We start from the raw sequence: 15036 nt of genomic DNA on the forward strand, positions 1-15036 counted from the left end.
TCTGGAGAATGCCTCACCAAGAGTTTTGGCTCAACAGATTGCAGCCAACTGTGAAGCATGATGGTTTCAGCATGATGGTTTGGGGAGCTGTTTGGGTTGGTGGAAGATCGAGCTTAGTGGAGTGCGTTGGCAACATAAATTTTGCAAAATACATCGAAATATTGGAGAAAGGACTCTTGCTACTTTATTCCTCGGGTTTTGTGGACAAGAACATAACGTTGTTCCAGGAAGATTGAGCACCGTGTCACACTGCTAGAAACACCCAAAAGTGGCAGGAAGAAAATGGTATCCAGAAGTTGCCCTGGCCGAGCCAATCTCCTGACATGAACCCCGTCGAAAACCTCTGGGCCATACTCGACCGGCAAATCAAGAAACAACAAAAGAAACCAACTTCGGAGAGCGATCTACTCCAAGTTTTGAAGCAAGAGTGGGTGAAAATCCCACAATCTAAAATTGAAGAGATGATTCTCACGATGCCCCAAAAGATCAACGAACTCCATGAAGAGAAAGGAAGATCTACTAGATATTAATTAAATTATAAATATATCAATTCATGTGAATATGACTGAAAAATTATATTTTTTCTGAAAAGGTGGTGTCTATTTACTTGTGACCACGCTGTGTATGTTAATAAAAAAAATGTTATATCTATAGTTGTGGGGATAAGTAGGCTCTTTTGATTGAAAAATGACTCATTTGGAAGAAAACAGAGGGTTGTTATAAATGGAGTTCAGTAAAACTGGGTTAATGTCACAAGTGAAGTACCTTATGGCTCAATGTTAGAACATTTGCTGTTTTTGATTTAGATCAGTAACAAAAATGAAGAAATGGTCAACAAATTGCTTAAGTTTGCCGACAATATTAAGGTCTTGAGTGTTGCCTGGCTGTGAGGAGGATGCTGCTGCTTTACAAAAGAATTTGGATCATTTAGCGAGTTGGGTGAATAAAAGGCAGATGGGTTTTAATTATAATGAATGCAAGATAATGCATGTGGATTATCATTATTTGAATTATAAGTATAATTTGGATGGGAATAACCTTAACAATGTTACAAAAGAAAGGAATCTTGGTGTAGTGGTTGATCAGTCTCATAAGCCATCTAAGCAGTGTGCTGTTGCTAGTGGTAGGGCAAATAAGATTTTATGCTGTATCTAGAGAAATATTGAATACAAGTCTAATAAGGTTATAATTTCACTGTATAGATCACTGGTTAGGCCACATTTGGAGTACCGTATTCAATCATGGGTTCCTTACTTTAAGAAGGACATTAAATTGTTGGAAAGGGTTCAGAGAAGGGCTACTAGAATGGTGTCTGGGACTACATAAGGAAGAAGGTGATGATCAACAATTTTAGTTTCCTTGATAATCTTAAGCACCTTAATCAGATCCCCTGTAACTTTTATATAGAAAACAATTTCAAGACCTTAACTTTTCCTTGCGTGTCAACCCTTCCATCCCAGATGCCATCTCAGTAGCCCTTCTTTGAACATTTCCAACAATTCAATGTCCTTCTTAAGGTTATCAACCCAAGAATGAACACAATACTCCAATAGCCTATACAATAAAATTAAAAGATTAGTAAGGCAATATTTTTGCCTGGTGAAACCATGCTAACTATCCGACAAAATCCTAAACTTTTAAAACTTATTTACAAAGCATATTTTATTATACTTTCCAACAGTTCCCATCACTGATGTAAGACTAATAGGCCTATAATTACCTGAACAACTTTTATCAAGTCTCTTAACAGGATGTGTAATATTAGTCATCTTCCAATCTTCTGGCACTGGTCCATTAATTCAAAGTCTTACAAAAATATAAGATATTGGCTCACATATCCATTCCCTTGGGGAATAATATCTGGTACAAAAGCCTTATCATTTCTTTAAACTTCTCAATTTTTTCTTAACATGATCTTAATTAATGTGATCAATTTGTTTGATCATGTTTTCATCCACATGTATCAACAGTTCAGGATGAAGAATACTGCTCAAATATTCATGAGTTAAAACTAAAAAAAAAAAAGTAGAAATTTGGTTATCCAGCCATTTCAATCATTAAAAAATAAGCTTTCCTTTCTCACTCTTTGATGTGTTTAAAGAAATTCCGTCTGTTAATTTTTAAGCCAATCTTTTTTTCATAACTTTTTCAATTCCCTATTATCCTGTTTGACATACTATCATGATGTTCTATAATCCTTTATGTTTTCCATAATATCAATTAATTTAACCTTCTTAAATGTACATTTATAAGGCTTTTCTTTAATTTTATTCCTTATGCTCTTTGTGAGCAATCCTGATCTTTCATTGGAGCCACTCTTCAGTGCTACTATCGCGTGCAGTCTACACAGATACTATCATCATCACCATTTTAACTTTCATTTATTTGCAATAGCCACCATCTATTATAAATAATACTCTTAAACTAATAAAGTACAAAATACCATTACATAACATTTTGGGGGCAAATATAATTGGAGTGAAATAAATTCCAACAACCAAAACTAGCACAATTATAACCTAAATTTAAGGCACTACTTTGGAACACATAACTTATTAAATTGTTATTATTTGCTGAAGAAAAATGTGAATACATATAAAATATTTAGCAAGATATTATGTTTTAATGAATCTTTAAAACTGTGATGATGATAATATCTGTGTAGACTGCATGCTAAAATGTAAATATCTTTGTAGACCACACAGTATAGTAGCCCCCACTATTCTTTCTATAAAAGGTAGATGTCTAACTTTAATACTTAAAAACTTACATCCACTAACAGAAACCTAAATATATTCAATCTTATTGCTTTGATATCCTCAAGTTCAACAGGGCATAACACATATTTTACAGATAAAGCCACTCCTCCACCCCCTTTTTAGTATTCTATTCCTATTAAATAACCTATAACCCTGTATTTCAAAGAAAGTTATGCCATCAGAATTGTCTACATCTAACAAAGTTTCAGTTAATCCCATAATATCAAAATCTTCAATCTTGATTATCATCACAATAGAAATAATATAGCCTACTCTCAAAACTATTTCTGTATTTTGTTTCTACACTACACTTTTCCCTATATCTTATTCTTTCTGCATTTAATTGATCCCCACCCTCTCCACTGTTTAGTCCTAGTTTTTAGCTGTCTTTACAGTCAGGTTAAAAGCCCTTGCAAAAAGCCAGCCACTACATTATTTAAGTTTAAACCATCCATTTCAAATGTTTCCTTTTCCCACTGAACTGATTCCACAAGTCCAACCACCCGATTTGTTTGTCCTTACATGTTAACCTAAGCCATGTATTCAGCCCTAGTGACCTACTTATAATCTCATTTCCACAACTAACTCTTGGTAGTATCTTGATAGAATTAAGTTATGGCCATACTTTTCAAATGCCTTTTTCAATCCCTTTAGTTATCAATTAGCTACTCTGACCTACACCCTTCCTCTACATCATTAGCCTTATGTACATAACAAAGACTTCATCACTGCTAGCATCCTTTACTGTTTTACTTACTCCATCAATTATGTCCTCCACTCTTGTCCCTGGATAGCATTATCTAACTATTTTATCCCTGTTTACCCCACAGACTATCTCATCCACATGCCATACCAAATATTCACTCTAGGCCAAGCTCACACTCCTCACACCAACAGGGTTATCCACCTACTATTTAAAGATAATGTCAAACCTGAACATATATGTCTCATTGTAATAATTCCTCATTCAAGTTTATCTTTGCATGACTTTAATTTCATTTTACACAATTAATATCTTTGCTGAAAAAATGTATATTCTGGTATAACTTTTTGAGTGCACTATAAATGGTCCCAGGATTTCACACATAATACCAAGGTACCTTTTAGTTATCTTCAATTGTGATAAATGCTCAAGACAATTACAATTCATTCAATCTTGCCACATAATTTTGCTTCAACAATTTCAGTATCACTTTCAGTAGCAACTAAAGAGAATTCCTGTTTGTTGCACATATGTAAATTAACATTCTCATTATCGGGACAGAATTTCTGCACATTTTTTTTTTACCTTCTCTTGTTCAAAACTTATTCCTAAAGATACTAAGGAAAACTAATGCTAATGGTATTTAAATTTTTTAAAATCATTCTAGAAATTTTAATACCAAAAACAAGGCATTATTTTAACTATGGAGAACTAATACACTTACAGCTACTTTACTTAAAAGGAATACATTTCTTCTAAAACTATGCTTACAAACTATAATACAAATCCTAAATGTAAAATGAAAAAGGAGAAAGCACAGAAGTTTACAATAATATGAAATTTAGTAAAACAGAAACAATAAAGTTTTTAACAACCAAAATGAAGTTAAGAAACCTAAACAGCTGTAAGGCTGCACAAGGATATAACAATTTCTACATTAAAAAGAATTAAATTTGATGTGAAGGGTTTTTATGCTTACATTAATAATAACAAAGCACCTCTGTTGATTTTGTATAGCTTTGCTTTCAAAAAGCCTTTGATAAGAATTTGCAGAAAAGATTAATTGGAAAGTTGGAATCTTTGTGGAAAATAACTGGTTTAGTAACAGAAGGTAAGTGTTGATGATAAATGTTTTTTTATTTTTTTATTGATACTAGTACAATTGTTCAAGGGTTTGAGATCTTGGTGCTTTATGATTTTGATGACTTCTTAAACTGTAATATCTCTCTAATTCAATGATACTGATATAGGCATAATTAGTGAAAAGTTTGTGAATAGCACTAAACTCCTGTGTTGAGGATGCTGAAGTACAGAATTATATGAATCAATTGGTATGTTGAAGAAGTATTTCAAGGTAATATACATGGTTATCATAACTGGATCACAGATTTAATGTTGATTAAAATCCACAAAATAGAATGACTGAATAAAAGGACCTATGCATAGTGATGAATAAGTCACTTGAGCCATAGAAGCAGTATTCTCTTGCTAGTTGTAAAGCTTATAGAATTTTAGGATGTATTTCTAGACATACTGATTATAAGTCACAAGAGGTAATTATCTCTATACAAATCACAAGTTAGGCCTCACTGATAATACAATGTACAGTTTTGGTATACAAATCTAACAGAAGATATTGGATTATTGGGAAGACTTCAAAGTATGGCTACTAGGATGACTCCATGGATGATTTGTTTGTTGTTAAACGCAAAGCTACCCAATGAGCTATCTGTGCTGTTTCCACCAAGGGTATCAAAATCTATATTTTCACACTATAAGCCTTCAGACATATTGCTGAGACAATGAGGGCTTCAGGGAAATGTTATCTCAGGGATAGGATAAAATCTCTAAGTTATATTCTTTTGTGAAATGAAGGTGTGATCTTATTGAAGTTTACAAAGATAATTTGTGGAATCAAAAGGATAAAGGCATCCAACTTCTTTGTGCTGTATTCTGAAAGCAATAGGATAAGAGAACACTAGTTCCAAATATAAAAACAGTAAGCAAAGTTTCAGTTAAATCAGTATTATTGTGATTGGCTTATGGAAAGAGCTGCTAAAAGCAATATTGGGGATCTGCACCTCACAAGAATTTAAGAGGGGAATAGATGGAAAATAAAGAGTGGATTTAATTATCTACTTTTTCTTAGGGGTGGGTGTACAGAAACAACCCTGAAGAGCTGAATGGTCTTTTGTTGTACATATGTTACTTTAATGTTAAAAGGCCTCACAAAGTCCTAACAATTGGTCCAGGACCAAGAAAATTAATTTTCACACTAGATGTAAAACATTATTACATGAAATTTGGAAAAACCCAACTAATTTTTGTAATTGGAACACCGTTTTTACTGAAAAAGAAACATAATTTGGTGTGATAGTTGAAGGGGGTCATCAGTTCACTCTATTATAAGGTTCAGAGTAGGTACTTTTATTTTTACTGTCATGTCCAATTTTGATCACCTTATCTAAAAAAGGATGTTGAGTTGTTGAAGGTTCAGAGAAGAGCTACCAGGATGATTTCAGGTTCAGGGATAATTATATGGGGCTGAAATTTCTCAACATGTTTGCAATGAAAAGAATGCTCTGGGGAGAGGACATGGTTGAGGTTTTTATGATTTTTAGAGGTTTGGAATCCAGAAATCCTAATGAAATTTCTAAAAAAATAAGACTAAAGGACACAAGTTTACATTGTAAGATATAAAAAGATAAGATGCTACTCTAGTTAAGGCAGTGTTACTTTTCTAATTTAAAACAGTTGGCCTACAGAACAGTTTGCCTTCAGATGTAGCAAACCTCCAGTAAGTTAAGTGGTCCTAGGATAAGTATTTGGGAAGTCAGAGTTGGATATAAAAAAATGGGTTTCTTTATATAGTTTAGAGTAGGGTGATAGCATAAAATAAGATAGCTTAGATGAGCCCAAGTTATCCCTACAAAACGAAATGAAAAAAAAAAGACCCTTAAACTTTCAGCCGAGATTGACTGTATTGAAAAGAGCACAGTTTGGGGGTGAAGTTAGAGAAACATTGAATTAAAAAATAAGATAACCCACACACACCTTCATACAAAAAAAATTAATTCAATGTGAATATGTACACAGAATATACGTACTCACAGATTTTGATAATAATTTAACACACAACCAATGAAACATATGGGTGGTATAGGTAATAAAGTTTTGACTTACCATCCAAAAATACTTTACGGGGGTTTTGAAACCTAATATTTCAGTGACATTTTTCTCATAATTGAAACTTTCACTTAAGCAATCTTAAAATTCTAACCTCCAATATGTTAAACCTCTTACTGAATCTTGGCTGATCATTATTTGTTAGTTGTAGCTTTAACCTTATAACTCTTCTCTAATAAAAATATTTATCTCACCTAGAAGAAGAATACTTTTTTGCTATTCCTAAGCTCCTGGTTTTTTCATAAGCACCAGTAATGGCAGTGATGCTATAACTTAAAGTTAAAATAAATTTATCAAACCTAACAAGTCAAATAAATTGTAAGAGCATTCTTGGGGAAAAAATACTCTATAAGAACAATGTAATAATAATATTAATACTGTTAATGTGGAGTATATCATTCTATATGGGTAATGACCTACTACAAGTATTCTAGTTAACAGATACTACAAATTAAGTAGAAGTTACATAGAGAAATAATGATAAATCACTGCTGCATTTCTTTTTCAAGTTTCAGAATCTGCTTTAAAAATAATAAATATTTCAGTATTTGTCTCCCTAGTACTAATCACTGTATCAATAAAAAATATCTGATTAAGAATTTGTGAAACCCAAGGGCTATGTTACTAAGTGAAATACAATTTGACAACCTAACCTTATTCTTTCAGTTTAAATATTAATGTCACAGAACTGTTAAGTGTCACTATTAGTATTAGTATTAACGTTACAGAAGCAGCATCACAGTGTTACTGTTAGTCCTATGCCTATGAATCTTCCATTGATATAATGACAGTTTACTTCAACTGTTCATTTTTCAAAGTTCAAATGCTCATAACTTACAATGTAAATTGTAATTCAATTGTGCCGATAATGCAATATAAATTAGAATTAAAATAAAACTGAAGAAATTACCAGTTTGTGAGTGTCCCTTTACCCATCACATCATCTTAGTGTACGTTCTAGACAAAACTGTATTATCTCCACTGAAAAATTAATCACTAGCACTCGAAATATCACCTATTTCCATCTTTAAATTAACTATCCCTAAGCAGACATAATACGCAACATCCACAGCCATAGGCACAACAACTGGATTGTGGGTTTTTGATATTTTTTCAAGTGCGCGTTAGATGGCGCTTTTATAATGCTGATAAAATGTTAAAATAATTAATTTGAAAATTTTGTTTAAAATTAACAATCTGAGGAATATGAATGTCAGAAATTCATAGTTCCATTTTTTGCCGTAAACTAAAATAATTCTCGCCTAATGAATTGCAGAAAAAACGCATTTCAGTCTGTAGTTAAATATATTTGCCTCTGCCAGCGCAAACGTTTCAATTTATCATTCACGCTACTTTGATACTTAAATTTCTGAAATAAATCGTTCTTTAAAATAAATATTCATTAATAATTTTCAAAAATAAATGTTGAAAATCTACTTGTTTGAGCATTGTTTAAAAGGATTATAGACAGTATATTAAGCATGAGACATACCGTACATATTTTTCGGAAAATAATGCAACATATATTCTTAAATAGAGTTAATTTAAAAGAAAAATATGAAATATTCAAACAAAAAGAAAGTCTACAACTGGATCAACTAATACTACATATACGTCTATCGTACATAACAATATTTAGCTGAATGTTTGCTTTTCCTGGTCTTCAGAAACTTCACGTTTTTAGCATAATTATCGAGTTTCTCCTACAGAACATTTTAAGCGTTTCTACTTAATTGCTTATTCTTATATAATAAATGGATTTGTGTTGTAAAATTAAACCCTGTCATCCAAAAGAAAAAACAAAACACGCTATTTATACCGTTTCGATGGTTTGTTTTGAAATTTCGCACAAAGTTACTCGATGAATGTCTGTGCTAGCTGTCCCTAATTCAGAAGACTAGAGGAAAGACTGCTAATCAACAACACCCACCGCCAACTCTTGGGCTATTCTTTCACCAACGAAAAGTGGAATTGACCGAAACATTATTAAGCCCTAATGACTGAAAGGGTAAATGTGTTTTGTGACCGGATTCGAATTCGCGATCCGTAAATAGCTATTCGAGCGCCCTAACCACCAAGGCCATGTCAAGCCCCTTGTAACGATCAAATATCATTCAACCTATACTAGTAAAACACTATGCATTGAAAGAATAAAACAAGACTAAAACTGTTTCATTATCTATTGACAAACGATTTAACTGTTATCTCATATAATGAAAATGTCACAAAATCAGTTAAAGGTGATTAGAGAATATTAGAGCTGTAACCCATCATCATCATAATTTATTTTTATCTAGTAGTGCAATCAATATTTTTTCCTAAAAAAATTATTTCATAGTTTTAATACTAATAATGAATACTTTCTCCATTTTCATTCGATAGTGACATGGCTACCACCATATAAATTAAATGAAAATCAAACTACCAAAAGAGGATTTCTTAACGTTTACTGCAACACTAACAGGTATATTCTCATTTAGTATACAATGAAGAGATGTTAATTAAAGTATTTTCCATCACAAACTTCTACGAGACAGTAATATCCATAATGCTTGATATAATTTTATTAGCAATAAAATTCCCATACAATTCTATAAATTCAAACAATTAACAATTTGAAATACAACAGCTTAGTGTTGCAAACTTCTTAATGGTTATTCTAAAAACTCAAACTGTTATTCATAGTGTTTTCTCTGTAAACTTTTTAATTTTATTTACAGAAAAACATTTTTAATCCTTAAGGTCAAAGCGAATACTCTATTTTAGTAAAACAAGTTATGCGTACAAGTTTTAGCATAAACATAACATCATTCAAAGGTGCAGAATTTACTTAATCGCCAGTGATAAGCATACTCTTAAGTTTTAAAATAAAATTAAGTATGTCAATTCAAATCACTCTTTATACAATGTAGTCCATAGCATTTTTATACGTTTTATTTCTAGCATTGGATCTTTATTTTCTACCATAGGATAAGTAGCGCCATCTTCTGAGCATTTAGTAAAACTGTCATGAGATACAGATTTCGTCAGACTCTCTTAATTAATATAATTTATATTAAATGTAGTAATACTGCAGTATGAAATCACACTAAATTTAGGGGCACTTTTAGCATTACTAAAATAAACTTAGCTTATTACAACTTTAAATTACTCCATCAAAATTATGCTGCTAAGTAAGTATGAAAAGTAGTCCAATAGCAAATATCTTTTAAAGAACTAAGAAACATTGTATAAATACATTTCTTCAAAACTGAAAAAAAAAAAAAACGTTTGCTAGCCATAGGGTTTGAAGAGCTTCAACTAACATAAATTTTTTATTAATCATTTGTATTATCTTCTTACACTTATTAAATGACATACTGATTAACTTGAAAGAATAATTTTTATCTTCAGATTTTAAAACTTCTTTACATTTATATCTAAAAATGTCAAATGTTGGATATTTTCTATTTTAAGTTAATTCATGACATAAGAACTAATTTAAGAAAAGTTAAAGTTATTTTTGGAAACAATAAGGGATGTTACATAGTACAAAACCTTCAACTTTTAGTATTAGTTATTCTTAACTGTCCTATGCATAATTCTCTGTTCAAAAATACCATTAGTATTTGACTTCATTTAATAAAATATTGAAAAGTTCACAGAATATCACAATATTCAACATCAATTCCCATAAATGTAACTACTGCTGATGAAAAAAACAAGCTAAATCAGTGATACATAAAGAACTGTTTTCCTTTTACATTAGCAGGTACGTTGATAAGTTAACGCTAAAACACTTATCAGTTTCTATAGCACATGAACTGTATACCTGAACTGAATCAACACAAAAATTCTTCAAACAGCTGATTTTACAATAGATTAGTAATATATATTACACCACACAATTTACTGAGGACATTTTTCAGTTGTTACTGGTCCCTCCACATCTAGGAAATGACTGTTTTCTAAAGAATTTTCAACACTAGGATTTTCTGCTGGTGGATGATCCAGTTCTTGTTCTACTGATTGAGTTAAACTCCACAATGACTGGTCAGAAGAAACTATGCTTTGTCCTGAATTGTTTAGGTTACTTTCTGCAATGGTTGTACCATTTGTTGTCTGGCAAACGGAAGAAATTAAGTCTCTTTGTGAACTGCCATCTTCGTCTGTAATAGTGCTTACTTGTTCAGATCTTGCTGTAGATAATGAGTGGATGTCAGTGTGTTCTCTTCTACCCAGTATTCTTGGTGTAGTAAACTGGCTTTTGTCTATTTGTTCATACAGTTCCATTATGTGGCTTTCCAACTGTTGGCAAATGTTCTGAAGAGAATAAATCCTTTTTTCCAAAGCCTTTATTTGATCTCTATGTGTCTGTTTCAAAGTTTCCATCAGTGATTTTTGTTCATTTATTACAGTATCTTTAGTGGCTGATACTTTCTCCAGGTCATGCAGTGCTGACTTGTAAAATTCCAAGTGAGCATTTCTGGTGTTAAATATATCTTTGAAGTTCTTTAGTTCAGCTGCTGCTGCCTGCTGCATTAATTCAAGCTCTTGCTCTAGCTGAGGCTTTGGACGACTAGCTTCGACTTGTTTCCTGAGGCGCAAATGGACTTCACCATACAATGTCAACTCTTTACGAAGATGATCCACTTCTTTTCTTAGCACCTCACAACCAGCAGCTTCCCTCTGTACTGAACTTAGCTCAACTGTAGCTTCAAATAGCTCTGCTTGAGTTTTTTGCAATTCCTTCTTTAGAGAATCATTCTCCTGTTTATGGGAAACCAGTAACTGTTGTAATTCTCGATTGGAAAAATTCAATCTCTCATTTTCTTCTAAAGCAGATTTTAAATTGTCTTGCAGCTTCTGAGCCTGTTGATCTTTATCATTTTCCATGCTAATTATTTTCTGCTGCATGATATTCAGTTGATAAAATAATTCTTGGCTTTCTTTTTCTATCAGATGTAACTGATCTTTCATTGCTACATTCTGTTCTTCAAGAGCTCGGGTTCTTTTAGCCTTTCCAAGTAATCGTCGATTTCTCTCAGCATGAATCTCTCGTTTGTGCCTTTCATACAATAGCTGACTATGTAATAAAGAAACTTGTCCACGTAAAATGTTTATCTCATCTATAGGAGCTTGTCCACCAAAATGTGTCCAGTTGGTGTTTTTGGAGCTGGTTAAAGGTAAACTACTGACTTCCTTCAAGTAGATGTCACTACCAAATTGAAGATGGCGATCTAGCACTTCTGGAGGAGACAAAGTTGTGAAAAGTGGAACTTCAGGAGTAAAAGTACTTGACAAAGTACTATATTGGTTGACACTATACACAGTTTTAGTTTGTTCTGTCGCTTGTACAGTTTTTTGGTTCCCACTAACTTGACATTGCTCAGGATCAAGTAAGTGTGGAAGAGGCATCAGAGCTAAAGAGAACAGGTGTTCATATGATAATTGTTCAGTAGTGGTTTGGGAACTACAAGATACATTCTGAACAGGAATGAAACTTGTAGAAGGTGGAGTAGTAGTAGTAGTAGTAGTTCCCATAATTATAGAAGGCCCTTCACTACTAGAAGCAGTCCTAGATGTTGAAGGACTGCCAGCTTCTGGTTTCACTAAACCACTTGTAGAGTCTGCTATTAGTCTGGATATTTCTGTTGCAGTCACAGAGTCACTGACCTCACCTATTTGTTGAAGGGTTGGACATGACTGAGCTCTTTTAAAAGATTTAGATTCCTGAACCCATTCAACAGGTATATCAGGAGGTTGGCCACATTGACTAAAGTAACGTAGTCTGCTTATATTTCTAAAAAATTGCTCCATGGGAAGATGATTTTCATTATATTTGTTACTGCTGTAAAGCTCATTTTCATCAAGAGGAACTTCATAACCTACTTTTTCAGCAGGCAAACCACAAGTTAGATTATGTGTGGTTGACAAAAAAGGTGTGGCTTGTCCTGCTTCATCATTTGATGGTTTTGAAGAAATCATATTATCAACAATGTCTGATACTTCTTTATCAGCTGCTTCATCCTCTTTGGCATCTTCAGATGTATCACTTGTCAAACTGGTTTGGAAAGATGAATGAACTGACTCATTTTGCTTTTCATAATCAAGACATGCATTCACACTTTGTAGAATGTTCTGTGTTTCATCCATGCTTTTAACTTCAGATGAGGTGGTATTACGTAATGGATTATCTGGGGTTGCTTCAACAGCTACATCCAATGGTGGACTGTTTCTCCGGCTTTGTGGCGTTGAATTTGTTTGTGGAGCAACAAAACTTGTTTGCTCAACAGATGTTACAGAAGGAGCAACAGGTGGTGTTGCCAAGCCACAATTGTGTGAAGGACTCCAAATGTTACCACTAGTACTAACATCCTGGGCTGATGGTGTATCAGCATCTTTTGAAGCAGAATACTGTGATGTTAATTGGCCAACAACTAAGCTAAGGTCACTTAATAGGTGTAAAAGTGTGCCGATCTGAACCAGTAAAGCGCTGGTCTCTTAACTGGTTGTGTAGCCACTGTCCAGCATTTAAACTTTCTTCCCATGCTCCCTCAGTGACATCCAAAGAAAGTTTTGCACATTCAACAATAATGTCATGCATTTCCATTTTCTTCCACATAGCAGTTGTTAGCTCACCATCCTTAGAAGCTGTTACTAGGAGTGGGTGTAGCCTTACTCGCTCAAGCATTGGTTTTATTGTTTTTGTAAATACCTGTAAAGTATCTCTGTTGGAATATTCTCTGTTTGGATCTCTATGGCCATAGCAAGATCTGAGATATGCTAAAAAATTGCAAGGATACATTGCATATAAGCGGTGAAACAATGAATACAAACCAACCTGTAAGTGCAAAAGAAAAACTGCTGGCACATTACTTGGTTTCTTTGTATTCCATGCTGCTAATCTGGAGAATATGTCAAATATCTCTTGAAGAAAAGGTCCAATGGAAGCTGGAACCACAGGCAAAAGAGTGACTAATATTAAAAGTGCACTCATTAAATTTGGTATATCTGTATCTGTTTTCAGTACATGAAGAAGTGATGTAAACAGCTTATGAGTAGCAATTTTGTAAAGCCAAGACGGTTGCTTACGAACAACGTGTCCCAAAAGCATTAGAGATTGTGGTCTTGTCTTTCCCTTCAAACATTCCGCCAATTTATCAAATAAGAATTTATCATGTGGCTCACGAACACCCACTATGATATCAAGGCATCTTTCTGACTGAAAAGCCACATAATAATCTACGAGTGCATTTAGCAACCAAGGCTCTCGAGTGTTGTTCAAACTTTCATGTACGAGAACTTTAATTTCTTCAACGACAATACTATCACTTGACTCTAACATACCAAATAGCTCTTTTATAGAGTTACACTTCTCCATATTAGAGAAAAACTGATTGCGTCTGACAAAATTCGGAAGTTCCTAATTTTAAACAGTTTCACTGCTGTTACAACTGTATTTTTTTTAAATCACTATAGCTGTAAAAGTAACATTAAGTGATTAACTTAAGTGAATAATGTAATGAGTCTATGATATATACTAGTATTAGTAAACACAGAGTGGTAAGATCAGCTTTGAAGTAGCGATTAGTTTTGTATCTAATTTAAAAGGAATTGAATCAGTACACCAAATCTCTATAAAGTTTGGACTAACCAACTTCAGTCTCGTAAATCACCGTTAAATTTTCCAATTAACGATAGGATAGAACTTACAAGTGAGGCTGTATTACGGAACCGTACTAAACAGGGTTAGTCCTTAACTGACATCTACCGGAATTTTCATCTTAAGGTAGACCAAATTCTAATACTTCTATTAGTGAAAGAAATTACAACATTTTAAAAAATCTCATTCCTAATAAATAATCAAGCAAATAAACGAGCCTATTTTTATTCACATTTTTCAATTATCTATTAAAGTATTTCCTTCAATAATAACTTTTCTTATCTGTATTGTAATGGCCTAAATAAAACGCCGCTACAACCAGGGTAAAACAAAATTTATTTAATATAACAACAGAAATAATTATAATAAACTTTCAAAAACTAGAATAGTTGAACTAAACGATAGGAGGAATAATAAATGAACGGCAAACAAAACAAAAACAAAATAAAAGTAGAATTCGCTATCTCACAGTCTATAAAATCTACACAAATAAACGGTTCACAACCAGAAGTAAAAAAAACAAAAAAACTAAACAAGGAAGCTCAGAACTATAGAGCAGGGGAGTAGCTGCGATATTATATATTATTTCTATAAACAAAACTATAACAGTCAAGTTAACGAATCTTTTTGTTTTAATTAGCCCCTTGGTGGCTCAACGGTAAGTTTGAGGGCCTATAATCGGGTTTCGATACCAGCGATGAACAGAATACAGATATAAAATGCCAGTATTTTACCTGCCCATT

General features: G+C 33.0%; 2 protein-coding genes across 3 annotated transcripts in view; both read right to left on the reverse strand.

Annotated features, from left to right (window-relative positions):
* The window catches only part of LOC106459248 (serine/threonine-protein kinase MRCK alpha-like), a 143320-nt gene extending 135576 nt beyond the window's left edge, over positions 1-7744 (reverse strand). For both annotated transcript variants that reach the window (XM_022385785.1, XM_013918850.2), the window contains exon 1: positions 7559-7744. The gene's annotated coding sequence lies outside the window, so the exon portion shown is untranslated. The remainder of the gene's footprint in view (positions 1-7558) is intronic.
* A 1457-nt stretch (positions 7745-9201) lies between these two features.
* On the reverse strand, positions 9202-14367 carry LOC106459168 (hamartin-like). The gene is given in 2 exon segments (XM_022385795.1): positions 9202-13077; positions 13079-14367. Coding segments are annotated over 2 exon segments (3474 nt in total). The 5' UTR covers positions 14012-14367; the 3' UTR covers positions 9202-10536.
* Positions 14368-15036: the final 669 nt, after the last annotated feature.

Source organism: Limulus polyphemus, unplaced genomic scaffold, assembly GCF_000517525.1.
Source record: "Limulus polyphemus unplaced genomic scaffold, Limulus_polyphemus-2.1.2 Scaffold26, whole genome shotgun sequence".
Classification (NCBI taxonomy): Eukaryota; Metazoa; Arthropoda; class Merostomata; order Xiphosura; family Limulidae; genus Limulus; species Limulus polyphemus.